At 37.9% G+C, this 27,334-nt stretch overlaps 2 protein-coding genes across 6 annotated transcripts; one reads left to right on the forward strand and one right to left on the reverse strand.

Annotated features, from left to right (window-relative positions):
• The first annotated feature begins 3,036 nt into the window (after nt 1-3,036).
• Nucleotides 3,037-12,722, forward strand: LOC122058746. 5 transcript variants are annotated; one of them, XM_042621415.1, is made up of 7 exons: nt 3,037-3,221; nt 3,464-4,945; nt 8,137-8,222; nt 8,329-8,709; nt 8,826-8,909; nt 9,052-9,492; nt 9,901-11,547. In XM_042621415.1, the coding sequence occupies exons 2-7, from the start codon at nt 3,583-3,585 to the stop codon at nt 9,970-9,972; spliced, it is 2,427 nt and encodes an 808-aa protein (XP_042477349.1). In that variant the 5' UTR covers nt 3,037-3,221; nt 3,464-3,582; the 3' UTR covers nt 9,973-11,547. The 5 variants fall into 5 exon arrangements, with proteins under 5 accessions (XP_042477349.1, XP_042477350.1, XP_042477348.1 ...); XM_042621416.1 differs by lacking the exon at nt 3,037-3,221 and having other exon boundaries at nt 3,253-4,945; nt 9,901-9,956; nt 10,129-11,547; XM_042621414.1 differs by lacking the exon at nt 3,037-3,221 and having other exon boundaries at nt 3,253-4,945.
• A 1,516-nt stretch (nt 12,723-14,238) lies between these two features.
• On the reverse strand, nt 14,239-26,696 carry LOC122058854 (kinesin-like protein KIN-UA). Its single transcript, XM_042621550.1, has 16 exons — nt 26,237-26,696; nt 22,448-22,548; nt 22,204-22,326; nt 21,621-21,806; nt 21,261-21,482; nt 20,973-21,129; nt 19,636-19,785; nt 19,322-19,410; nt 18,584-18,787; nt 17,666-17,812; nt 16,167-16,301; nt 15,933-16,064; nt 15,677-15,815; nt 15,506-15,598; nt 14,534-14,659; nt 14,239-14,423 (listed from the first exon to the last, which is right to left on the reverse strand). Exons 1-16 carry the CDS (start codon nt 26,433-26,435, stop codon nt 14,254-14,256), a joined length of 2,373 nt encoding a protein of 790 aa, XP_042477484.1. The 5' UTR covers nt 26,436-26,696; the 3' UTR covers nt 14,239-14,253.
• Between the last annotated feature and the right edge of the window lie 638 nt (nt 26,697-27,334).

The following is a 27,334-nucleotide window of genomic DNA, read 5'->3' on the forward strand; positions in this document are numbered from 1 at the left end:
TGATACCACAAAAAAAAAAGTCGATAATTGTGCATGGTAGAACTTGGATTAGATGAGAGAGAGATAATTGTGCATGGAAGGTGTTCGCATTAATCTATCTGAGGGCATGTTGTTGGATATACTATGCTATGCTCTGTTTTATTTGCTTCTTAGCTTGCTTCATTGAGCCATATAAAAGAGCTAGTATTAAGTAATGGAAGAAATTAGGTTTTCAAGTTGTTGGAATTGGAAACCTAACTCAATATGTAATTAATAAAGTTTGGGGGGGGGGGTGCCCCAAGCCGAAATTGGATCCACTACATGACTATACATGTGAGGATTCAAAACCTATTCCATTATCTGCCATTACAGGGGTAACGAGGGGCATATATAGAAGCAAAACGGACAAGTGTTGGATCTGCACGTGTGTGACCAAGTGATTATACAAGCAGCGGATCCATTTTACCCCAAGCCCCAAGGAGTTCCAAGCCCAAGCCCAAGGTTGTCATTGAGTGTGTTCTTTGTGTCACGAATGCCGTGGTAACTTTGAATCAATTCCATCTCTCCCCTTTGTCACAATTCACAATAGTTCACATCTTTTGGTGAGCATCCTTATTCTGTTTGCTAGAGATTATTTCCCCATATATTCATTGATGGGTTTTGAAATTCTCTGGCTTTATATTGGGGGTTATGGTTGATGTAGATATGTGGGGTAACGGGTTATCAAGAAGCTAGATGTGAGAGTTTTGTTTTTTGATGATAAAATATGAGAGTTGAAAGCGAAATAAAGTATTTTTCCTCTTGCAAACAAAAGCTAAAAAATAATTCAACAAGGAAAATACATGTAAAATTTTACATCAAAACAAACGGAGCTTTTTGAGAATAACTTCGGACTTTCACTAATAAATGAAAAATGTAAACCACATATGAAACATTTTTATTTATGAATTTACATTTTAATTCAATTACAAAATAACTGCACAATGGGTAATATAACAAAATTTTATTGAAAACATATAAAAAAATTCTTCAACAATATGCTAAAATCAATCCAATGTTCATATTGTTGTTGATGAGTAGGAGGAGAATTTTTGTAGGGGAATCCAAGAATTGAACTTTGTTATGCTTACCAATCTTAGCAACTCCTACATCGTTTATTGTATTGCGCATCTTTGCTAAAATAGTATGACGCTATTAAGTATGTCCACTTCTTCGAAGTTTGGTAGACTTTGCATTGGGAGGTTGTGGAAAATGCTATACTTAACTAACCCTCATCCAACCAAATGGGGATGGGGAAACTAATTCATGGTTAATGAAAAGTTTGTAGAAATTATTGAGAGGACAATATATTTGTTGGCATTTGGTCATTAAAACAAATTCGACCATAATTGTTGGATATTTTAGTGTTTATTGAGCTAATCTTATATGTGCTTTAATGTCACTTGCGGGATCCTACCCAATTTATATTTGTAGTATGGTTACCAGTATTCTAAGTTTAAACCAATGGTCTTATTCTTCTCATGAAATGAAGGAGAAAAAGAAAAAAAAAAGAAGAAGAAAATAACAAAATCAGGGATAAAAAGTCATTTACCATATCGTCTATTTATTTTGTATAAAGAAACTTATTTTTTGATTGAAACTTTCGCTTACTAGAAAAGCAGAGGGACAATGAGATTCTTGTGGCCATTTAAATGATATATACCATCTAGAAAATTGTATAGCTTCTTTTGAAGAAGGTTCAAATTTTAAAATTTTGACCAGGGCTTGATCATGGGTTCGGGAGCAACAAAACCAGCACTCAAGATCGGAGTAGTCACCACCAAGATGTTACCATTCATCATTGGATTGCTTGATAGCGCTATCTAGATTGTTTGAAACTTAAGATGAGATTTAATCTCTTGGGGGAAGATATGGGCGGAAACAATGAGGGAGGACGTGGCGAAGCCTACCATTTTAGTTGCCTCGTGGCCATTGTCTTTGTTGCTATCGTTGAAAAATTATAATTTTAGGCATGAGCTTTGTCCAGTATATTGGGCCTCGAGGAGTATGGAGAGCGAGTCTTGGGACATATAGAATGAACATCTTCCCTACAAATATGACAAAAAAAATTAGCCAAGTTATTCCACCCCCACCCCAAAATGGATAGTTGATCTATTGTAAAAAAATTCATAATATATTTTTTTCCAAATGATAAAACAAAAAATTTAATTTACACCAAAACAAACAGAGCTGTGATGAAAGTTATTCGTATTGGCGTGATCTTTATTGAAACTAACTAATCACCAAATACTGTGCATCTTTCTATTGTGGACCACTTGACTACTATCTCACTATTTAACCTTTAACACCTCAACATGTTAACAAGTGATTTAGAGAGATTAGAGCCAATGGAAAAAGTCAAAAGACAAGTGGGAAAAAAGAAGAAGAAAATATACTATTCCTATTATTACTATTTTTTTCTGATAGATGAAAATATATTATTCATGACCATGAGAATTACATTAGAGTGATGTAATATCTCTCTCATGAAAGGAACATGGATAGATGAATCATATTCTCAATTATTGTATGTGATAAAGAATAAATAATATGATGTAGATAAAATATTAGTCCCGAGTCACGATTGACCAAAACCACCTCCAACTATAATATCAATTAACCAATGCATTGAATCAATTTAGTTTAGTGAACGAAAAGGCTTAGACTGTGTTTGATATGTAATATTGGAATAGACTAATGGTCAATGCATTATGAAGTAGAAAACTAAAAAAATCCGGGTTTGTAGAATGCATTATTGACCTAAAATTTCATAATACATACCAAACACAACCTTAAAATACAAACCTAATAATTGGGTTGGTTGTTTGCCTAGATATGCTATCGGTTCGACCAAAGCAAACCCGCACGTTCCAACCCCAAGTTGGTTCAGATAACCACGAATATCAAGACATATACCCAAATGGAATCTTGCAAATATTTATTCTCCATAAAGTCCAATCTATCACCGTAATTGTATATTCATTCCTCAACATTACGCATCTTTCCTCTTTCTGAGATTGTCTCCTTCATTCTCTTCAATGAGAGAGCGAGACAGAGAGGTGCACGTGGAGAAACGCTTTTCCTTGCTCACGACATCACAGCCCGCGGAAACTCAAAACGAGAAGCACAGTTGCACAAAAAAAGAGAAGGGAAAAACTATAATTTGATTTTCCCACCTTTTTCTCTACTCTTCTCTTTGAGTGGTAAAATATATTTTTTTTAAAATATTTATTTTACTATTGAAATTAAAACAAACTTTCTTTTTCTTGCCTCCAAGAAACGCGAGTCTCTCTCGACGCTTCGGCGGATCCGAAAACCGAACCAGAAAATAACTGAAAAAACCCTAACCCTAGTCTTGAATCTTGATTGATTTCAGAGTCTCTTTTTTTCTCTCTCTATCTCTTTGCAGTCACTCACTTTGCTTCTCCTTTTCTTGCATGCGAAGGACGAAACCAGGCTAAGGCTAAGGCTAAGGCTAGGGTTAGGTTTGGTAGGGTTGTTTTGTTATAGGGTTTGCGGTATGGACGGCGACGGCGGCGGCGGTGGTGGTGACTTGTCACGGTTATGACAGGAAGGCGATGCCAACGGCGGAAGATGATGGGTAGGGGGGCGGAGGGAGGTTGCGGAACCGAGGAGAAGCCTTGCCCTGTTTCTAGGGTTTCTTCTTCTTCCACCAAAATTCTTGCGAACGACCAGTTATCGGCTTCTCATCAAAGAGATGAATCTTTCGTTTTAGATTTATATGTCCAAGCTCGGAAGGCTTTGTCTGAGCGTTCACCGTACGATACCGAAGAGGCCCTGCTCTCTAGGGTTCCTACCCTCCCTGTTGGGTTATCGGATTTCTTGACCAAGAATTATGAAAGTCGGAAGAGGTATAAAAAATCTCATTCTGAATCGGCAGCAAAGTCTTCTGGACAAGGTTCGATTTCCCAGAGTCCTGTTTTACCTAATATTTGGGCGGAGAATGAGGATTACTTCAGACCGATTACTTTGACCGATATTGAGAACTTGGTTGCTGTGTCATCGATTGATTCCTCTGATATTCAGGCCTGTTTATCGATTCCTTCGGTTTCGGGTGCTACTGTTAGGACTTGTGACAATGCAGTTGAAGTTAGTACTAGTTCGCAGAAGAATGAGGAGGTTGTGGTGGAGGAAGAGCAGTTTATGGAAATTGATGGTGGGGGAGCTGATGTCTTACCTCAGAACGAAATTAGTGTACTTCAGAATGAAATGGGTTCTTCAGTTAGACCTTCTTCGCCTTGCGGAGTTGGTGTTTTGCCGCTGCCAGAAAGATGTTCTTCAGTGATAGAGCCTTCTTCTCCACCGTCGTCTGGACTACAATGGTTGTTGGGTTCGAAGAATAAAATTCTACTTACGTCTGAGCGACCTTCCAAGAAAAGGAAACTTCTGGGTGGTGATGCAGGATTAGAAAGACTGGTCATTGTGCTGCCTTCAGAAGAAGTGGGGTCACCAACCTGCCATGTTTGTAGCTTGGGCGACAATAACCGAATGCTGATCTGTGATTCATGTAAATCTTCGGTACATCAGAAGTGTTATGGTGTGGAAACTTTTCCAGACGGATCATGGTTATGTTCTTGGTGCAAGGTGCAGGGTAATGTTGAAAATAATTTGGCGGGAAATGTGGCTGTTGAAAATGGGACTGATGTTTGGTTGAGGCCTTGTGTGCTTTGCTCTAAACAGGGTGGTGCTCTGAAACCGATTGACAAAGGCGTACCTGAAACAAAGGATAGTGATACTGTGAAGTTTGCTCACTTGTTTTGTTGTCAATGGTTGCCTGAGGTGTATGTTCGGGACTTGAGGATGATGGAGCCAATCTTGAATGTTGAAGGAATAAAGGAGACTAGGAAAAAATTAGTTTGTTATTTGTGTAAGGTTAAGTATGGTGCCTGCATTCGGTGTAGCTACGGTATGTTTATTGCTTCTTCTCATCATATCTTCACTCCTTGCCACTAGTTCACCAATTGCATTGAATAGCTGGTAAATGCAGCCTGTGACACAAGTTCAACGTGTATTCAAGTTTATTTATCATTTATCTAGTGTGAATCATTTATTTTGGTGAGGAATTGCAACGGTCAGTAGAAATTTTAGGAGCTAATAGAAATTTTCCTGTCAATACTATGGGCTGATTGTGTGATTGGGAGCCTGAAAGAAGTATCTTAAATATACTTTTTGTGGACTTAAATGTTCCAAGCCAGTAGAAGCTTCCTATATTATCTATTGGTCTTTGATCCATTTGATATGAGTATGTCCATGAGGCTTTTACTATGAATCATGCTTGGTGTGTTCTCTACTGTTCTAGTTGTTCTTTTCAGTTGCACTAATGGCAGGCAGAATGCTACATTTAAATAGAAGAAGGAATCATATTCTGGTGATGAGAATGTACCTAGAAGAGAGAACTGACTTTGGCAAAAGGGTTTAGGATTCAAAATATGCTTACTTGGCAATTGGGAATTGCCATGTGTCTCAGAAAGGTCATGCTATTTTCAGAAAGAAACTTGTGGGCTTTTGGGCTAGGCCTCTTAAAGCTTAAGGAACTGAGTTGAATGAGCAAAGAACATGGCTGGTGCTATTTGGGAGGCCCCACCTCTGGGGTTGCAGGTTTGCCGTGGTATTTGTTGAAATTCTTTCAATGGGCAGTCTCCAAAATTCACCACAATTCAATTTTCCCAATCCACTTTGATCTTCCTACTAATTTGTATTGCTGTCCAAATGAACTATGTTCATGTTTGGTCATGCATTTCAAATGTCTATTGGGATTACATGTTCACTTGCTCCAGCAAATTTAACATTTTTAGTTCTAGAGAGTCACTCTTTTGCTGGTGATCGAGTAGTACACATTTCCGGCATGGTTTTGTAAGCCAGTTTCCAGACCAGAATAGTCCCAGCAGAAACTAGTCTAGAACAGAATTGAATAACAGGGAATAAACCTGATTTGGGAGAAATTTTCTAACCTTAAGACAGAATGCTCATAACAGACCCAACTCTAATTGAGACTCTATCGGCTTGCAAAGTGTGAGCCAAAATCTGATAACAGAACAAGGAGATCCAGTGGCATGATAGCATCCTAGAGCTACTAGGAATTAAAGTAGCGGATCTAGAACAATATTAATCAATCAGAAAATTTTGGATATGAGAACACACAGAGCAATGATAGGAAGTCTCTTTTTTTTGGGTAGAAAGCAGTGGCAGGAAGTCAGAAACTAATAAATGGCATTTGACCTAATACAGAAACAATACTTTATGTGATAATGTAATAAGAATACAAACAGAAGATAGGTGAAAATTGGTATAGGGGATTAGTGAAAATAAGTATCGCTGGTTTAAGGAACTGTATAGATCTGGCCTATTTGGAATAGGATAGGTAGAACAAAAAGATAGATAGGCGAGGAATCCACCAGAGCCTTCACTTGGAAACCACCAAGCTCACCTAAGAATCCACTCAAGCATATACTTAATCCACAGCAGTTTTCAGAAAAATCTGAACTGTATTACTTCTCAAATCGATGGGGTGGCCTTAGGCCCTTACGTGTATTTATAGTGTGTGCAAAGTAGGATAGCATCAAGAGATAGCCTTACAATAGGATAAACACCATCAATCAGCCATACACAGTAACTTATTCCACTAAAAGATTGCCACTAGGAATTAGGATAGACTTGGAATTCTAATATCTTACCTAATCCAGCCAAGATAAAATAAAAACAATTGTAACAGTATTTAAAAGAAAAAAAAAATACTGAGACCCCACAAATGTAGACTAAAGTAATCCACTAATTTTATAACCAATATCATAGACCTAGCTCCTACCCAATTTTATTACAACGAAAACTCCTTGGACCAAAGGCCCAACATGTATGTAGCCCGATCCAAGGCTTATTTCCACTAAAATAAGCCTAGTTTTGTGATTTATCTGCATCCTTCCAGCCCCTGAACTGAGTTATTTGATGGCTAAGATCTTGTTCTTTCTATTGCCCTATAGTGGACATAATCTTCAATGGAAGTAGTTCTTCAAATCTTTTTAGATGGGACTGGAATGCAAGGGAAGGGTCACATCTGAGAAAATCAGACAGTGACTATGCTGCATATAACATACTAAGCCACTTCCTTGCCGTCTTTATTGTGGCTAGGTGTGAGAAAAGCTAAATAAATGGCATTGGGCTTTAATGAGAATGAAGAAGATAATTATCAGTTTGTCACGTAGGACAGACAATTGAGGTTGGATTAGGAGTTTCCCAAACTGCATTCCTATTCTTCAGCATTCCTAGTTCTAATGAGATGTTTATTTCTGACAAACACCAGCTATATTGCTTGTAAATTGCTGTAACCAATTGCTTTTCTAGCGTATATTGTGTAAGTCTGGATTTTTTTTTACTCTATATGGAATGAGATCATTGATGGTCTATTCCTGTATCAAATTTGGATATCATGCAGTCGTCCTACGTCAGGGTTTTTGCATTGTTTGAAAGGGATAGAGGCTTTTTTTGCCCCCCTTCCTGTTGTACAGTTCTTGGTCGCCTAGTGGCCTTGTATAGTAGATTAGTAGAACTTCTTTTGACCTTAATTTTAACAAATTGCTCTTGTTTGGAAGATGAAAAAGTATAATTTGGAGGCTAGGGTTTAGAAAGATGGATTAGAACGTGGGAAGTCAAGTACATGCAAGAAATTGAGGTTTTGAAATTCTATAATAGAGTGTGAATTTCTTAAATTTTTTTGGCATTTGGTCAGAAAACTTAGGCTCAGGACTGATTCTTTCTGAACTCCTGGAAAGGGATGTCACTATCAGAAATAGGATGTGGAGGAAATTTGGAGAGAACTTTATGTCTTTAGGTATGGACAAAGTGATTGAGGACTGGTCATTAAATTATGATTTTTTAACAAATCGACTTGACAGTGAGCTTATTGTACTTATAGATTCATTTCTTTTGCCCCTTTCTTGTTTTGTCTGTTTTGCAGTTGCCATTTGTTCAATGATGAAACCATCAATTATTTCTATTTTCATGTACTAAAGCCTTGAGTAGAAGTACATGTGATGCTGAACTAGATGTTGATCTCAGGTAGTGATGCTTCTACTGATATTTGTTTTTATTTTCATGAGATAGGGACTTGCAGGACTGCTTTTCATCCTATATGTGCAAGGGAGGCTAAACACAGGATGGAGATTTGGGGAAAGATTGAGACAGATAATGTAAGCGATCTCATTCTGACCTTTAGAAGGGGTTTTCCTTCAGTGTTGCTCCATCATTGTTATGATGGTGGATATTATCTTATTTGCCTTATGTAAACTTACATAGGTTGAATTACGGGCTTTCTGCGCAAAGCACTCGGTATGTCAGGATGCTGCTTTTATGCAACAATCAAGTACTCCTTCGTCTGTGTTTGGTGGTGGTGAGACTTCTTTATCTCAGCCTTCACCTTTGACACTGATGCAAAGTGAACCTCACAAGTTAAGGTGTGGAAGCAACAATGCGGAAGATAGCATGGTCCTTTGTAAAATCACTGATAGTAATTGTAATAAATCTGGGGATGTTGAGAGTACTGGACCGTTTTCTAGATGTAGGTCTGACTGTGACGATGCACAGCTCATTGCCACGGAGGCACTTGGAGTTGGAAGGAACAACAATGGGGATATTAGTTCGATGGACTCCCTTGATTCTGTACAAATTCTGAAGAAGGTAACAAGGGGATTATGTGAATTCATTCTTCTGAACTTGCTTATGTGTTACCGGTAGAATTCGTTGTACATCTATACGATGTCGCAGTTGTTTTCAGCCTTCTGCTGCCTGTGCAGATAATTGATCGAGGAAAAGCCTCTGTGAAAGATGTAGCATTAGAGATTGGTATTCCATCAGAGTCATTGGCTGCAACACTTTCGGTATTTTAAGAAAAATTGCAACTTAGCTTTTTCTTATTTTTGTTTTTATTGGTTAGTGCAATAATTCATGGAAGGACATTTTAACTGCTTTTATTATTTTTTTGTTTTTATTCTGCTTGATTGAATTTCCCTTTTCCTGTAGGGGGAGCGCCCCTTCTGTTTCCCTGACTTGCAGTCCAAGATAATCAAATGGCTTGGAAATCATGCTTATATGGGTACTTCACAGAAAAACTTGAAAATTAGGAGCAACTGCAAGATTTCATCAAGGTCTGTGGTTGCAGGGCCTGATGGTCCTAATGGTCCTAATGGAGTTGCAATAGCAGATTCCATTCCCCCAGATATTGCTCCTGTTAAGTCAGTGCCACCAAGGAGAAGAACAAAGAATAACACAAGGATTTTGAAGGATAAGAAAGTTTTATCTTCGTCCAAGGAAACAATTATTGAGCAAAATGATGATGGAATAGTGATTAATGAGTTCAGCGAACAACCGCTTTGTCTCGATGAAGAGTTTCATGATGGTTCTGGTAATGAATCTGTTTCTCGTAATGGAGATTGTTGCAAAGACCCTTATGCCACTGGCAAGGTAACCCTATTTTACCAGCACTAACCTATTCAGTATTTTGAATTAAAAATTGTTTTCTTGTCTTCTATGACTGAAGCCGAGAAAAACAGAAAATTGGAGTTAGATTCATTGTTCTGAATTGGGTGGCTTACAATTTTTTTCTTCCTGTGATAGAAAATTCAACATTTACCTCCACTCTGTCATTTTTTAGTTAATAGATTTCTTGTAAATGTTTGAATTTGGCATGCATTTTTAATTTACTTTTGAGAAACATTTTTCTTATTCAGTGCAGAGAAATGTATTTCATTCTTTTTTTCTTTCCAGTTTTCTAATACATTGCTACCTTATGATCCACCTTACCATCTAATCTTTGTGTGGATGTGTTCATGTGCCTTAATTTTATGATGGTGTATATTATGAATAATGTAGGTATATAATTTGTTTTGCCTTCAGAATGTTGGTTCCTTCAAGCTGTTTTTGGCCAGGTACTGCTCTTTCTAAGGAATTTGATATGCCATGCTGCAGAATCTCATCTGGTCCACCCATACTGATATGTTGAGTCATTGTTTATCCCGTTGACCTCCAAAATTTGCGTCATTTGTGGTTTTGGTTTCCTTGTGCTAAATATAAGTTGACAAAGCTTTGGCTTTCTGACAGGATTTAGGTAAGAGCAGTTTGGTCAGATGACTGAAATTGCGGTTTGATGTTCTAAGGTCAAGCGTGTGTGGGTATAATATATTGTCAACCATCACTTTAAAGGAGTTTTTCTCTGGAGGTTAAAATGTTTTTCCTCATTATGTACAAAGCCCTTATCTAGTTCATTTCTCTAATGAGCCGCGTGATTAGATTAAAGCTTAACTATTTTATTTAGTGACACCAGCAAACTACTTTTAAGGTCTTACAAGTGTGTTGCTTGATGCTGTGGGGCATTGTGGAAGTGTAACCCGAAGCAAGGTAAAAAAAGTTTCAATCTAGCGTTTCTTGAGCCTTGAGGAGTTTATGCCTAGTGTTCTTGTCTTGAGCAAGAAGTGAAGTTTAGACTTCACCAACTAGGAATTTTGGGTTTCTTATGCGTATTTTATTCACACACTTGGAAAATCCTTACTACATTGCAATTTTAACCAGAATATCACCAACTCGTAGATATGGCTTTTTGCCTGGGAGCACATGATTTAGATTCTTGTTTGGCCTGTTGAGTCACTTTGTGGTCTGGGGAGGACTTCAGTCTCTTACCTTTGTAATTTTAGTTGTAATTAATGCTGCAATTGGTGATGAAGATCTGGGTTCCAAGAACAGGAATCGGATTGCTTAGGGCCCACAATAAAGTAGTAAATTCAAAATATAAAGAGTAATGGCAGTTCTGTAACTAACTGAAACTTGAGGGAGGTGGCAGTTTAGTAATTACAAGAAACCTAGAAAGGAGTGGCAGACTTGTCAATAAAAATGATCTTAAAAGGATGAAAGGAGGTTAAAGTAACTGATGGGATTTGAAGGGGATTAGAATTATTATGGAGGGATAAATTAGGAAGCAAAAGTAAGGCAAAGGTTAGAGGGTAAAAAAAGAAGAAAAGTAGGGGTATTTTGAAAACACAAAGGACAAAAGAATAATAGATAAGAGAAATCACCTTTTTGAGTAAAGAAACCCATGATTGTGATATTAGGGATTGTCTTCAACCTCTAGACAGCCAAAGCAGGAGGCGGTGGAACACCCAAGAGGAAATCAGCTTCAGCCACAGGAAACTCCTTCAACAGCTCAGAAATTCCAGATTTACTGTCGCCTAGGCTTGTTGGATCAACCCTAACCAGTAATTCACAGATTCAAGCAATACATGGAGTATTGAGTCTGAAACTTGGAACAGTGATAGTTGCAGGTATGATCTGCAGCTCATTGACCTGCTCACTATGGAAGAGGGCTTTGAAGGAAAGAGCTCAAGGGTTTGGTTCGCATATGGCACCCAAACCTTCTATCCAAATCCCAGATGCAGTCGATGGGATTTATTGATTCAGCAACACTTCTCTTAAGCCTGAGATGATCGCCCAGAACAGGGGAAGGGAAAGAAACCAGAATAATAAAAAGGAAGAAGAGAATGAAAAGAGAAAGAAGGGAAGAAACTGGAAAATTTTAGAGGGAGAAGAAGGGGGAATCGGCCGCCATGGTTTCAAATCCAACAACTCTTAATCAAACTTCTATTCGTCAAAATCTAAAAACTGAACTTCTCCATCGTTTACACGTCCAATATAAAGAAAAAATAAAAAATTAATGGCAACTAACTTAAAATGGAAACTAATCTAAAATTAGAAACTGAGTGCGTGAGTGTATTTGAGCTAGTTTGGGAGCAGGATGTTCATGTCCCAAGATGGTTGTGGTTCTGTTTCCTCCTTATTTCCCACGAAACAAATCCTTTGCTTTGCTCTTTTTTTTTTGTGTGTGTGTGTGTGGGGGGGGGGGAGGGTTTCCATTTATGGACTTTGGTTCATTCTTGGGACTTAAGGATCCTTAGAGGATTAAGAGATTATGGAGATTTTGGATTTTAGAGACTGATTATTCTCAGACAGTATTTCTTTTGTCCGTACTCTTTATGTTGTTACCTTCCTGATAATGACAGCAGGGCTTTTGTCAGGGGGTCTCACCCTAAAAGGTAAACCGTTACGTGATGTTTGGAAGGTGAAAGATTATGCGACCTTATTTTGAATCGGTTGACCACCTTTTTATTTGTCGTGACAATTGTTGGAAGATTATTTTACCATGTATTTTTTCTGATAAACTAATGTATTTATTTTCATTGGGCAATAGCCAAAATATACTGTGCAGTATGACTCAAGTTTATGAGTAGACAAAAGCATATCATAAACAAAAGCCTGCCCTTGCAGCCCTAAGAAGTCCAGAAAAAACTCTGTACTACACAATTGGTTGTGGTCCTATGTATGAACAATCCCTCCCTATATGCAAATCGGAGCACAACATCAGCTTGGGGTGGGCTTACTCAAGTATTGGAGGAAGAAGATTCTAATCTGCAGGCTAGATTTGGATCAGATCCAGATCTGATCTAACAGTTAGATCTTAAGTGGATAAATATCAGATCTGAATAACTGATCTTCATCTATGAATTTGATGAGGTGGAATAGAGGAGAGAAATGGTAATCAGTGGTAGTGGATAAGGGTGACAATTTGAAATTTGGAAAAGATAAGAAAGGAAAGAAGCAGGTTGGACCATAGTTGTCACGGTGCCAAGGCGAACCAAGGCGGTGGAGGGTTGTTTAAGCGATTAGGCGAGAAGGCGCACGCCTTGAGGCGAACAAGGCGACAAATTGTTATTTTTTAATTTTCCTATTTTTCTAACATTATTTAGTAAGCTATATATACCTTGTATCATAAAAAATCAAGATTAAGCAACATCAAGTCATTAAAAATCAACATTTAGCTATATTAAATCATAAAAAATTAATATTAAGTCATATTAAGTTATAAAAAATCAAAATTTAGAGAAATGCTCTGGTTCTATAATAAGTTTGACTAGTCAAATGATATTATTTTTACATGAGACTTTTTGTATCAGTTATAATATAAAACCAGCTTTCCAACAAGTCTAAGATTACTTAAATCTAAGTTGTAATGACAAAGTTATGCTCCGGTTAAACTTATTTTTAAGTGCGCGAATGCTGTTAAAATCGCCTGAATGAAAATAATTTTATGGATATCAAAACAAAAAATTATTTTACCGGACTTTTGGTTTTTAGCAATGTTTTAACATGATAGAATTTATAAAATTTTCATAATTGAGAAAAACTCCAGCATTTAAAAGTTGAAAATCGCCTCTATAACCAAAATCCAGTTTTTCTTCTTGGACTGGGGGGTTGACTTTTTATCCTTTTGGAATTTGATTTTTAAACTATTTTTATTGGATTCAAATAGGGGGTATTTACTTATTTATGAATATCTTAAGTAAATAAGTGTCAAAACACAAGGCAGTATGCAGTGCAATAAGGCGACTGTCGCCTAGGCCCCAGGCAAACCGCCTGGACGCCTAGGCAACGCCTTGACAACTATGATGGAGAATAACAAGCAAACTACAATGGCTCAATCTAGTGCAAAGGTTGAGTACCGGGCTAAGGCACACACTGTAGCTGAGTTAATATAGCTAAAATCTCTAATTCAAGAGCTTGGTTTTCCGGTCAATAAGCCTATGAATATGTTCTGTGATACCTGGCTGCTATATATTATCATAGAAATCCGATCTTTCATGAGCAGACTAAACGTATTGAGGTTACTACCATTTTGTAAGAAATGTTGTCATAAGAATTTGATCTCAACTACTTTTGTTCATTTTAGCAACCAAGTGATATATTCACAAAAGCTCTATTTCATCTGCCTTCCTTGATGGTCATTCCAAGTGGGCATGGGGTGGCAGGGGTGATATTTATGCTCCAGCTTGAGGGGAAATATTGAAGTTGTTATTATACTCATTTCCTATTCTTTCTTGTTGTCTATTATATCGCTTCTTATAGTCTATCATGGTAAGTCCAGCAGGTCCTTGTAATTACACCACCAAAGACTCTTAATATAAATATACTGCTGGCTCATGGTTTGAAAACATTCTATTCTCCACCATAACTCTCTCCGTTCTTTCTTCTTGTCTCTTCCTTTTCTTTATTATAGTTGGTGGGTATTGGTCTGATATTGCCACAAAAACAACTGAAGATATGAGGCAGATTACCATCTCTCTCTCCGTTCTTTCTACTCGTCTCTTCTTCCCTTTCTTTATTATAGTTGGATGTTATTGGTCAGATATTGTCATAAAAACAACAGAAGATACAAGGCAGATTACCATTTCCACAGAGATTTGCAATGGCTCCAGCAACCATTCGAAGAGTTTGTGGATCCTCAGCATCTGCTGCAGTCATTGACAACAACTTAATGCCACCTTGAGCCATTATAAGTTCTTGGTTGGTTTCTGGAACAAAATGAGGAAGATAAACACCATGGAAGTATGAACTAATCTGAATCCCAAATTATAGCGAGTTACAATAGCAAAACGTCAGCAATAGACATTTTAAAACTTACCACTCATTGCAAGGTTGGCAATCGCACCAGCAGCTACTCTGCGTATCATCTCATCCTCCGAGCCTCTAAGAAGCATTAGCAAGGATGTAAGACCACCAGCTTCGACAATCTTCTCCTGATTTGCTTCTGCACATGTCATGATATGCAATCATCAACAATGAAACAAGATATTCAACATATACTGTTTGATTTGATTCACATCAGCTGAAAACAGATCAATTTATGAAGAAAGCACCTAGGGTCGGGCAACAGGAGCCATACACAGGTCTCAGAACTCAAAAATTCAACCTGTTAGGTTCAGAAGTCAAGACCAACAAGATAAATAATCCTAGCAAAAAACTATGCGCACAAAAATCAGCTTTATCAGATGATTATGAACTGATCCAGGTAATATTGTTTCAGAGCTTCTAGGATACAATACTCCATTCTAAACAACAATGTCAAAGAATGGAACTTATTCTGCTTCTAAATATGTAAACCAAATAATACATCTGAACAAAAGCCCTAAACATTTTTGGAAACTAGGCCACTTGAACACCTAAGCCAAAATTATTTGGTTTTCCAAAACATCGATAGTTTGAGATTACCAAGTTATTGACAGGTTTATTCTTATATTTGAAAGCAAACTAAAACGTTCTCTGACTATTGATCTCAACTTGGTTCATTCTATTATTCCTAGGATCAGCCTCCTGAATTTAGGGCACACTACTACTCACCAAATCCTTCTTTAACTACATTACAGGTTTATTATCGAACCCCTAACAATAGGAGAGGACGAAGAGAAAAGAGTTACGGTTCTCCAACATCACAATAATAACTATGCTACCTTCCAGAATTGCCCTTTCAAGGCCCTTACAGAAGCACGACAAGTTAATCTAGATTATACTTAAATACAACGTAAAAAAGGCAGGTGCTGATTCCCTTACACAAAACAAATGAGCATAGATTGGATAAAGTAACAGAAAACACTACCTTCAGCTGCCAGATTGGCCACAACTTTTACCGCATGAATTCGTACATCAGCATCTTCTGATTCAAGCAAGGACAAGATCTTCTGCAATCCAACTGCAAGAGAATTTCTTAGAGAGAGAGGTTGCTAGGTAAACAATAGGCACTATCTTCTTGTCAGTCCATTTATGTTACCTTGTTCAAAGAGTTTTGCAATGGAGGCTTTTTGTCCATTTCCTGTATCTCTGACCTGTGGATGCCGAACTTGAGCCACGAGGGAATCCAAACCGGATAAGATTTTTCCAGGACCACCTCTTTCAAGATTTTGGCTTCTCTAGAAGAGGAAACTGATATATTAGGTACCAACATGCAAATACTTGAAACTTTGGAGAACTGCATGTAATTATGAATTAAACCAAATAATCATGTTTAAACTCTACAAACAGCACACCTCCTCAGCTTCAAAACTCAATTGCAACAACTGACTTCTTAGTATTGTGATTTCTTCGTCAAGTTTCTCTTTCTGACGTGCCTCGTCTTCCAGCGTCTTATGGAGCTTTAATATCTCAACATTTGCAGATGCCTATGGTACCACAAATACCAGAAAGCCCACAAATAAAAACCTCTGAAAGAAACTGAATGATGATCAAAGAACATTACTCTTTGATTAATGGATTCATCATACCTCAGAATTCTTCCATTGTGCTTGCTGACTTTTAAGAATTTTCAACTCTTCTTCAGCAGCCTTTCTTAAATGAGTTTCACTCTTCAGTGACTGTTTGAGCTCAGTGACTTCCTCAGTAACAGACACCAAGGGGCCCTGCATAACAGAATTCACAATGGGGATCATTACACAGTAATAATTCTACAAGGTGATAGTCAGTTAAAAAAAAAAAATGCTCACACCAACAAGGGCAAAAAAAACCCACCACATGAAACTCTCACCAAAAAAATCATCTGTGAATGAGTGCTCAATATTCAATGAGGTTTGGTAATTTTTCATTCACGCACCCCTTCCCACCACCACCAAACCCCACCACCCATTACAGAGTATGAAACCAAAGAAGAAGATCATTCAAATATTCAATAGCAAAGGCCTCTCAGAACCACACAACTTCAACTTTCACCTCTCTAATGCAATTCAAAAAAAAAAAAAAAAAGCAGAAGAAGAAGACAGCCAGCAGCAAACTAGGTCATCAAACTGCGCCAAGAATGGATTAATATGTTGAACTTTGTGTGTCCAATGGGTTCTCTGGGTCATGGGCTTAATATTTTTGGGTTGATTGTTGTAATGGGCTAATTCTTTAAGCCCAAATATTAGGGATTTAAGTCTTCTACAGGATTAAGTAGTTAGTTTGTATTATGTTAAAGTTCTAAAATAGTTTCTATTTTGAAGAGGCTTAAGTTGTAAGGGATTCTCCCTACCATACATAAATTCTTATTTCCATGAAATTACAAATATAGAGTAGGGGATCGTACCCACAATGAATGGTTTTAATAAAACCATAGCACTTTGTTGTGATTTGTTGTGAGAAGAAGTTTGCTCTTGTGAGATGCAGTGGCAGCCTTGGTGGGATGCCAAGTTGGAACTGTTGAGATGTAACAAACCAGGATCTGTAACCAGTAAATGTAATAGAAGAGAAAGAGACGAGAGTGAGAGAGAGAGAGAGAGAGAGAGAGAGAGAAGAATAGAAGAGGGTAAGACTGCCTCGAAGAGGGCAGCCGATTGTATTACCCAGTCCCCCCTACCATCAATATATATAAACCTAGTAAGGTAACTAGTACCTTGTACAGCAAGAGAATGGAATGAGGAAACCTGCTCTAATTAGGAAATAGAAATCTAGCCTCACTAGGAAACAAGATAAGGAAAGTAATTAACTAAATCACGGTTCGGACAAACCCCCAACTCGGGACTCAATCTCAATGGTTCTTCTATCTTTTCCTTCATTCAACCAAATTTTTTAGATCAGGTTCTGTTGATATTGCCACCTTCCTTCTCCCATCGATCACAATTAGTATTGGCGATTCATTGCTTATCCCTTGCTTATGCTACATTGTAAATGTGAAAGATGGTAGGGACCAGGGAGAGAGAAAGACAATGCATGAAAAATGAAATAACTAATGACACCAAATTCAAACAACCAGAAAATGTCTTCAAAGAAGTTAAAGAAAGAGGATACGAACCTCCCTGCTGCATGTTTTGTCCAAACATTCGTCTTTATGCTCCACCCTAATTTTCTCTTTATCACGCTTTTGCTGGTCCATTAACCACTGTTCCTCAAGTTTCTTTATGGATTCCATATAGTCCTTCTGGTATTTCAATCTCTCCTTCTAGAAAAAGAGAACACATGAACCCAAAATCATTAGCAAAGTGTTAAACCAACCTTGATAAGCATGATGTGCTGCTAATGCAAAAATTCCACAGTAATAGAGGAAATATCCATTATCAAATGACGTTAAAACCAAATCTGGAATTCTGTCACATTAAATTAGTTGATAACTTGATCATAATAAACTTTTTCCAGCAAAGGACAGTAGTGAAATACACAAACAGAGAGAGAGAGAGAGAGAGTTCTATGGATGGGCATACCCATGAATCTATGGACGGGCATCTAGATCCATTGCATGGTATGTTGGATCATGGATGAAACTAAAATTTTGTGGACAGGTACCTAAGGTCCTCTGCCCACATATTAACTTCGGCCCAAGCAGAGTTGGCTATGTGGCAAAACAAAGCATTGAAACAATAGTGTTATTGATCAAATCTGAGTTTGAAGTTTGACTAGCAGCCAATCCAAATCATTCCCTAGGTATCCAACCATAAGAATTGCGTGTCACAATTCCACATGGCAAAAGTAGATTTGCCCTTCCATATAGATGACATCAATTTGGGACAAGCCAAAGGCTCAGGATGAAAATAAAAAGAATAAAAACATAAGAAAAAATCATGTAAAATTCAAAATATTTTCTTCAGCAAAAGAATGCCCAACCCATGAATCACTGTTTCCTCTGGCAAATTTCCAATGCACATTTAATAACTGTGGTTGAACAGTAAAATTAGTTCATTTTACTGCATGATTAATAGATACTCGAAGAACTAACCTCCAACAAATCAGCATAGTTTCTTTCCACCTCAGAGATACGATTTTGTGCTTCTATAGTTAATCTTTCAACTTCATCCTCAAAAGCTTTTTGCTGTCTTTCGTGTTCAGAAATAATTTTATCTAACTGAATCTCAAGTCGTCTTGACAAACTTTTGTAATCAAATTCTTCCTTTATTTTCACCATATTCTCCACCTTCATAGCCTACAAGAGGGGGGGAGGGTAATTTTCAGCAACTCATAAATGATTACAAACCATCCAATCCAATCATGTAATATCAAGTGTTAATAATGTTCCCAGAATTTCTTCCTGAAAAATAATTCCCAAGTGAGAAGCAAAAGTACAAATACAGCAGTCCCAAGCATTCCAAAGTTGAATAAAAAAGTTGGGAATACAGTAATCGGATGCACAAAGATACCGACAAAAAATTAATAAATATGAAAATAATATAGCAAATGAAAATAAATCACAGTAATTGCATCAATTAAAACAAGAAAAGAAGAGCATTCTTTTTTCACTATGGCTCATCAGATTGTCAGCTTCTATCGCAAAAAGTGGATCGGATCAGAAGATTCAAGGACTATAATTTTTCTTTACAATTCAGTGTACATTGAGGATAAACTTCGCAGACTATCATAATGGTTCCAGGTTAAACTCAATAAAATTCAATGACAATTGGAAGACAAGAGATTAACTGCTATTAAGAACAACAGAGCAAACAGAATTGTAAAAACCCACCCTTTGTCCAAACATTATGGTACTCGCAGTCTCTCCTCGGTGTCGTGGAGATGGCCCAATTGTTACAATCAACGAAGTTCTTGCTGTACCTGTAAAGTTAATGAATGTCAAGTAACATATCCAAATGTGCACATCAACACTTGCTTTCGCTTGGATGATCCCCACTCCACCCCGTAGCCTTGGGATCGTAGATTGGGGGATCTACACATAAACATTTCACATGCTTAAAATTGGTAACAAACTAATATAATACGTGCTCCTTTTATCAAATTTATTTCAATTCAAACCATTACAGAACATATGAAGTGTCTCACCCCCAAATGAATCTCGAAGCAACCTTGTAAGCTTTGAGTCACGAACTGGCACATGTGCACTATTTTCTGCCAAAGCATTTATGCACTTTCCTAATGCACTTAGCGAGAGATTGATAGATTTAGCTTCCTCTAAAGTGTGCCCCTCGCTTCCTGCGAACAGAAAATACAATAAGAATTTCCCTAAGCAATATAGGAATCTAACTCAAATTACAGAGATTAACATTATAATGAAGAACAGTGAAAAGCACTGTCACAACTTTTATGTAACGTTTACCGAGGGGGATGGGGGAAAAAAAATCAAAGCTCTACCAGGCTACCTATATGATGCATTTACTAATCAATCAATGGAACCAGAACAGATAGTGCAACTTTAATTACTACTAGGTTGGCACAAAATCCATGAAGCAATGCTCATGCACTATTCTATTTTTCTTTTTCTTTTTTTTTTCTTTTTTTTTTCTTTTTTCTTTTTTTTCTCCTTTTTTTTTCTTCTTCTTTCTTTTTTTGGGGGGGGGTGGGGTGGTGTGGGTGGTGGAGACTATCACTAGAGGAGAAAACACATGCTTTTTTCCTAAGAAATTTGGTTGCAGGGGCAACTACCTAAGTTAAGGAATTAAAGGACAGATTGCAGGGGAGCAGGGGCCACTTGTCCATTAGGAATATGGAACAGGAATCCTGCATCACCTTTAATCCAGATAGGAACCTGAATGCTATTAGAAGGGACGAGAGCATTTGAATTAGGCAAGGATATGGAGTTGCACATGGTTTATGAGGCAGAAGATCCAGGTAGTAATAACATGTTCACCAATTGGGTATTACAATGAGGCAACAGTTTTTGGGAGAGAGACTTTTTTCCATCGGTTTCTTCAAGAGACCAGAAGAAAGAGAAGGCCACCTCAGTTTTCTCCGAGGTAGGATTTGCCCCTGGATTTTGAGTAAGAGGGGAGATGGAGAGTTTAGAAGCAATCAAGTTGAAGATAAACACCATCACTAGGAGTAGCATAGCCTCCTATAGGAAGAGGAAAGAAGGAGCATAGCATGACTGTTGTTTGGGGTTAGATGTCCAGTTGGAGGATAGGTGGTATTACTGGGGCTGAGGGGCTTCATCATTTGTGACAGAGCCATTGAGCAGTGGGCATGGTTGAGAGGTGAGGGTGGGGACATTGGGAACTGTTGGCTCTTGCTGGTGTTTTAGTTGATCAGAGGTGGTAATAATGGATGTTTTCCTTTTTCTTTAGCCCCTCCTCTTGGAGCTTGGATCCTTATAGTTGTAAATATCTTGTATGCTTAGTAGCTAGAGAAAAATAAATTAATGGTCAGAAGTTGTGATCATAAACCTGATTTATCAATACGCTCTGAACCAGCAAGATCTACGAGAACGAGCTTGCCTTTCCGAACAACAGGTGGTCTTATAGTCTTGCTCAAGTGGGAGGCATTGCCATTTTCACTTGGAAGATCTGCTTCTCTTTCCTTGACAGACCTTTTAACCTGTACCTGCATGAGAAAGCAGATTCAATTATACTTCACCATTTCTAAAAACAAGTACAAAAACCATCAACAAGACCATATGAGCTTCTATAGCTCTATGTAAATGCATCATGTGAATGAAAAGTGCAATTATTTACCATTAGAATAGCATGACTGCGAGAAGATTCAGTATTCAGCTTTGTATTTGCAGCAAACCGATGAGCTTCCCCCAATCGAAGCAGCTCTACAAAACTCTTCTGGCCCCTTACTTCTACTACAGTTGCACCCGGTAATGAAACATCTCCAGTTCTCGGGTCTTCCACAATGGAAATGTTATCATTAGCAGGATCAAGGAGATCCTGGATGGTCTCCATGTAAAGCTGCACAGATTGGTAAATACAATGAACATGGAATAACCCTCGATGTAATACAGAGGCTGGAAATCAACAAGCATGCACTAGTGGCTTTAACTAGTAATGGCAATGTGCAGTTACACACCACTCTACAGGACTAACAACCTGCAAGTAGGAGACTGATACGTAGTCAGTCTCCGGAGAAATATTTGCCAGAATATCCTCCATAGAGCGCACCATAATTCCACGAGAAGCAGTGTCCTTCTCTCCCAGTAGTCCAAGAGTAAAAGTCTTCCCGGTACCAGTTTGCCCATAAGCCATCACAGTCCCATTATAACCTTCCAGAACACTCTACAGAAAGAAATGATACATCAGCACAGCTGCATATGGTTGAAAGTGGTGTCAAAGTGAATAAAACAGATTCATCATGACTAATTACACATAACACCAGTTTCCTTATATATCTACAATAATGCTAATATGGTAGGACAGAACAACGGATGAATTGCATGCAGACATTGAAACCCAACCACCCCCCCCCCACAAAACAGTCAATCCTAGTTAGAACCATTATTGAAATATTAGGCAAGGTATGAATTATCACCTCGCTCCAGAAAAGGGACATTTCCCAACTTATGCCACAAGACAAAGAATCGCTATAAATTTTTGAATAACACAAAATTACAGTATACAAATAACTACAACAATGTACAGTGTAAACTTTAAATCAGTTTTGAATCCCACGTACCTCAACAACTGGTTTTGCCACAACTTCATAGACACGCTTTTGTGATGCAAATTCAGTGAGCACTTCATCAAATTCATAGGTGTCTGAATCCCAATTGTTTTTGCGAAGTTTCAACCTTTTAAGCTGAATTAGGACAACCAAATCAGAAAATTTGCACGACAGAAGCTACATTCCATGAAACATCTGAGTGAATCTTTTTTTTGGGGTGGGTAATCTTTTATACTGTCATGCAGAATGTACAAACCTCTGGCTGCAATTCTACACAATCAGCAAAATCTGCATCGGCCACAAGCTCCTCCGCATTCCGGGGCCGCAGTCTCACAGCAACTCGAACTCTTCCAGGAACTGCGATCCAGAATTATCACAGTTTTAAGACAGATATGAGTATTAATGTCTACCTACATATATATAAACGACATGATTCTAATATATAGAGGATAGAACAAGAATGAGAGTCAAGGAATCGGTGACAAAGTAGTCTCAAATTCTACGTAGGACATTAATAAAAGAAATTAGAAAAGGGCACAAAATAAGGAACTTTCCATGGAGAGCACCCCACAAAACTGGCCATATAAGAAAGAAGGTGGTCTTATAATTCTTTGGTATGCTGAGAAACACAGAAATAGCATAGAATTACAGGGCAGACCCTATCCCACCCCAATGGATATTATTTAAGCCAAACTCAAAGCAATGCATGACCTTAAAAAGGTAAACCCACCAAACATATGATTAAAAAAAAGTGAGCTGTTGAAAAATCAATTGAGGCACATCACCAACAGCAAGCTCAAAGGGCACATCAGATCATGACCAAGTTTAGTAGAATCCAGGAGACATAATGCTTATATCACCTGCACAGTGATTTCATCAGCTACAAGAGATGCATTTGATGCCTCCATGCACTGGTGATTTGGTCAGGATGCACTTTTAATGTTCATTGGTGACATAATATGCCCTTCTGCTAAATATAAATGTTTTGTCCATCAAAACCTAGATGCTTACCATGTGTGGCCTTACCGTCTCTAAGGACCAATTATGGGGTTGAATCATGAATGTACTTAGCAATAAAATTGGGGGGTGATTCCAGCTAGGCAAGATTCCAAAGTCCAAGGTACTTATTACATTGACTGTATAGGGCTCATATGGGAGGTCTTCTTGGCATGGAATCCCACAGAGAAGCTTTATTTGCCTCCGTCGCTCAGCTATATTGGATATTATGTTTCCAATTGTATCTTAATTCTCTTCTTTGGTGTTACTAGGATACGACACGAACATGACATATACCAATTCCACTTAAAAGGAGTAGTGTCAACATAGGTCCAGAAGCTGTTTCGAAGTGTCCACGCTTCTCCATGTTTGGGTCAAATGGGTTGCTTTATAATTTACTGGAAATTGGGTTAAGTCCTAGTGGATTCATGCTGCTCCTGTTTTAGGTTATTTTGGCCTTCTGTGTCAGTTTACATATGTCTGAATTAATTCTAGTGAAGTTTTCCATTCAGATCAGCAAGTAGTAGTCTTAGTTTTCCTCGACAAGTCAAGGAACCAGTTCCTACTTTTGATATAGTCAAGACTATGAGACTAAAATGAATATCTTGATGTAGATTTCCAGCAGAAGGAAGAGAAAAGATTCACCTATGGTTTGGTTTGGGTTATTCAGTTCACATGTGAACCAGTAGTTTTCTGGGTCAACCCTGGTTGAATAGACTGGGCCACTTTAATTTTCTAGGTTCAACGAACCTGGAATCTTACCCAATCAGTTCAGTTAGCAGTTCAGGTCGTGGAGTAGTATTTAGCAGTTCATTTTCAGCTTATTTTATTACTGCTTACGGCTCCATATTAATGGTTATTCAGTAAATCAGATTTATATTAGATTCTGTTCTGAGATCTCTAACACCCTGCATCAAATTCTGTTTCATTTTTGGGTTTTTAAAGTTTCCTAACTACAAAAGGATACTTCAATATTTCAGAATCTAAACCTTGGATTGCTTTCATCTTTTGGTATTCTGTTCTCTTGAATATTTTAAGCACTCAACCAGCTTAAAAACAGATCAGACTATCTGATATTATGTTATTAATTTTCTCTTGAAACCAGGTCAATTCCTTATCATATGATTCTGGAAAATTCCTGGTTTTCTAAACACTATCAATTACGTGACTTAGATCTCCATTAGATCTTAGACCAGACCATGCACTGATGTATTTCTCTTCTTCCAAAGCATTAGAAGCCTTAGGTATCAGTTCCTAAGATCTTTCTTCTTCCTTCCTCCATATTCAACAAATACTCTATGTTCTCAAGTACTTATTGATACATCAACGGAACACAAATTTTTTCACAAGTTTTCAAACCCCAAATCCCTGACAACCTTCAGGCAAGAAAGCATAACAAATTAAAAGGAAAGGAGTTGCTAGTGACTTATATCCCAAATAGCAAACAGTTGCAGCAAAGCAAGTAGATAAAAATTAACTTGTCATAGGCACGAGAATAGTTAATCGTTCTGCCATCCTCTATTTATCCGTTTTATTTAGCTTACTATTTATGGTGATTACCAATCCACGCAGTGGCATATGTCAAAATTGTAGTCAGGTTGGAATCATTGGTTTAGATTCAACCATAGGATTTTTTCCCCTGTTTAGCCTCACCTATTTAGTATCAAATACCAACCTACTACAGAATATCATAGTTAGCTCTCACTGCTATTGTGATTCTTTGTATTTCCAGAAAAAATATACATTTTTAGTGCACCAAAAAGTTGGCGCTGCCTGTTGCAACAATTCATTAATTATCATATGTGATTGCCTCATTAACTTAATCAATCTGGACAGTTCATTTTGGTGTTAATGGACTTACTGATGATCTCCAACTGAGGGCCAAGGGTTGAAACTTGAATGGCCACAATATTGTCCGAAAATTCCTGACAAAGAATAAGAATCAAAGCACCAAGGACTAGATTTCCTTGGCCCCAATCCCTTTCTCCAAAGATGATTAAGAACAACTGATATTAATATACAGAATACCATGCATGGTACACGTGCACCTTTGCTTTACCTTAGCATTTTCCTGAAGAATAGCAAAAACCGAAGAATTTCTCACCAACTTCTCCTATACAAGTCTGTAACCGAAATTAGCTTGAAATATGTTTCCAAAAGCAGAAACTCAACCAAGATTTGTACTTCCCAGACTTCAGTCACTCAAAAAGATATTGAACCTGTTCTTCTTATCAGGAACACCACATAGAAAAATACCAGCATGCATTGATGTGGTTGACGCCACAATAAAATCTTGACAGATCCATAGGGCCAGCATATCATGAACTCCATGCGACACAGTAAAGTTAAACAGGAGGAAGAGTTATTGGACACTGCACACACATGCACGCTGATGACAATAAAGTCGGTTCCCTCTTCATCTAATATCTGTCAGTGCATATGTGCCAGAATAAATTTTCCCCACGAAACATTAAAGGTTTTTACCCTTCGACACACCTAAAGCATGAACCTATAACCTGAAGGTGAATCTCTGCCCACCAAGGTCTGAAAATGCACATCCAAATAGAAGCACAGAAAAGTAGGCATATTCACCGGGTTTCAGAATGTCTCTTCTACATTAAAACCACCGTCCAACTAACATGCCTTCCCCTGAAAGTCCATGAGGTTATCCACCTTGAACTAACACATTCAGTCCCGACTCTATCAACAGCGAGACCCCTAAATGCTCTGTTCCAGTACAACCTAGTCTAAAAACGAAAATAAATCCAGGTTCTCCATCCCCATTCTTGTCCAACTGAACCGCAACCTATTCAAAAAATGCCACAAAACCAACATTCCTCGAAAAAAATGTAAGCAGAAAATAAGCAGGATAATCTCAAACCTAGAGTTCAGGATAACGCCCCTAATACTGAAATTTAGATAATAATAATAACAGATCTCGGTGCACTCAAACATCAAATGCAGCAACCAGAACCAAGCAAAAGCAAATTACAGAGAAAAACAGTGTCCCGATTCAGTTTAAACAAGAAAAAACAGAAGAAAAACCAACCTCCAGCATCATCCTTGACTGCACCAGAGAAACCAAGCGACCCGGAGCCGCTCCGTCGAATACCAGACGAATGAGAAGAAAGCGAAGGAGCAGGCTTGGACTTGAAGGAAGAAGACTTAACATTGGAATTCAAGGAGAGAGGCCTCTCGAACCTCACTGCCCCCTTTGCATTCCCATTTCTATAACCACCAGAAGCCATGATTTAAACTCCTTCAACAGCTAACTCCTCCTCATTAAAGCCTACAAATCTACAAATCTCAAAACCTTGATTCGATTAAATAGAACACGACAACGACAGAACAGATTACAATGGAATCAAACAAAAAACGAAGGAATAATGGCAGCACTGAACCAAAAGGGGACTCAAAATTTGCTATAAAAAGCGAGAAGAACTGTGCGGTTTTTCGAAAGCACGTACGAGAGAGAGAAAAGGAAGAGAACCGAGCAGAGATCGGGTCGTGGTCGTCTATGTCCGTAGAGTAAGTAGAGTGTAGGGCGAGGGGGAAGGGAGTGGGTGTGGGGCCGTGGGGGTGGGCCTACTAAAGCAAATGTTTCTGCTCGTTCGAAAACTGAGAAAGGAAGAAAATGTGGGGAGTGGAGGAGCAGAGAGAGAGAGAGAGAGGTGGTATGGTACCGGTTCGTGTGGGTCCAGCTTTTCGCTTTTTATTTTAATCTTTTCCAAAATTTGAAAAAGGATCTATTTTTTAGAAAACTCATGTCATTTACATTTTCCACGTTGATAGGGGCATCAAATTGACATTCTGTTTTTTTTTTGGATAGGTTTCATAAAAAGCAACGTGGCTTCTAAGTCATCGTCATCAGTATAAGGATTAAATGGAGCATACATAGTAGTATCAATGGTGGTGGGATTTTCATCTTCCATATGGGTAAGATTTTACCTTCCCATGTGTCGTGACCCGTGGTCACATTGTGTTATATGGTTCTTTTTTTTTTTTTGGGGGGGATTTGGGACAATAGAAGATTCTTTGTCATATAAAAAAAAATTTGTATCGTACTCAAGGAATCGACAAAGTTTTATGCGTAAAAGTTATTAAATAAAGAGATTATCTAAAACCTTGATATGTGTATTTAAAATTT

The sequence above is a fragment of the Macadamia integrifolia genome, chromosome 13, assembly GCF_013358625.1.
Source record: "Macadamia integrifolia cultivar HAES 741 chromosome 13, SCU_Mint_v3, whole genome shotgun sequence".
In the NCBI taxonomy this organism is placed as follows: Eukaryota; Viridiplantae; Streptophyta; class Magnoliopsida; order Proteales; family Proteaceae; genus Macadamia; species Macadamia integrifolia.

What these genes read in the sequence shown, in the direction of transcription:
- LOC122058746 (XM_042621415.1), top strand. Translation starts at nt 3,583, where the DNA reads ATGACAGGAAGGCGATGCCAACGGCGGAAGATGATGGGTAGGGGGGCG. An exon ending in CTGTACAAATTCTGAAGAAG is followed by an intron (nt 8,710 to 8,825) that starts GTAACAAGGGGA and finishes CTGCCTGTGCAG; the next exon opens with ATAATTGATCGAGGAAAAGC. An exon ending in CATTGGCTGCAACACTTTCG is followed by an intron (nt 8,910 to 9,051) that starts GTATTTTAAGAA and finishes CTTTTCCTGTAG; the next exon opens with GGGGAGCGCCCCTTCTGTTT.
- LOC122058854 (XM_042621550.1), bottom strand. Translation starts at nt 26,435, where the DNA reads ATGGCTTCTGGTGGTTATAGAAATGGGAATGCAAAGGGGGCAGTGAGG. An exon ending in CCATAATGTTTGGACAAAGG is followed by an intron (nt 18,788 to 19,321) that starts GTGGGTTTTTAC and finishes CCCCTCTTGTAG; the next exon opens with GCTATGAAGGTGGAGAATAT. An exon ending in GGCCAATCTGGCAGCTGAAG is followed by an intron (nt 14,660 to 15,505) that starts GTAGTGTTTTCT and finishes TGACATGTGCAG; the next exon opens with AAGCAAATCAGGAGAAGATT.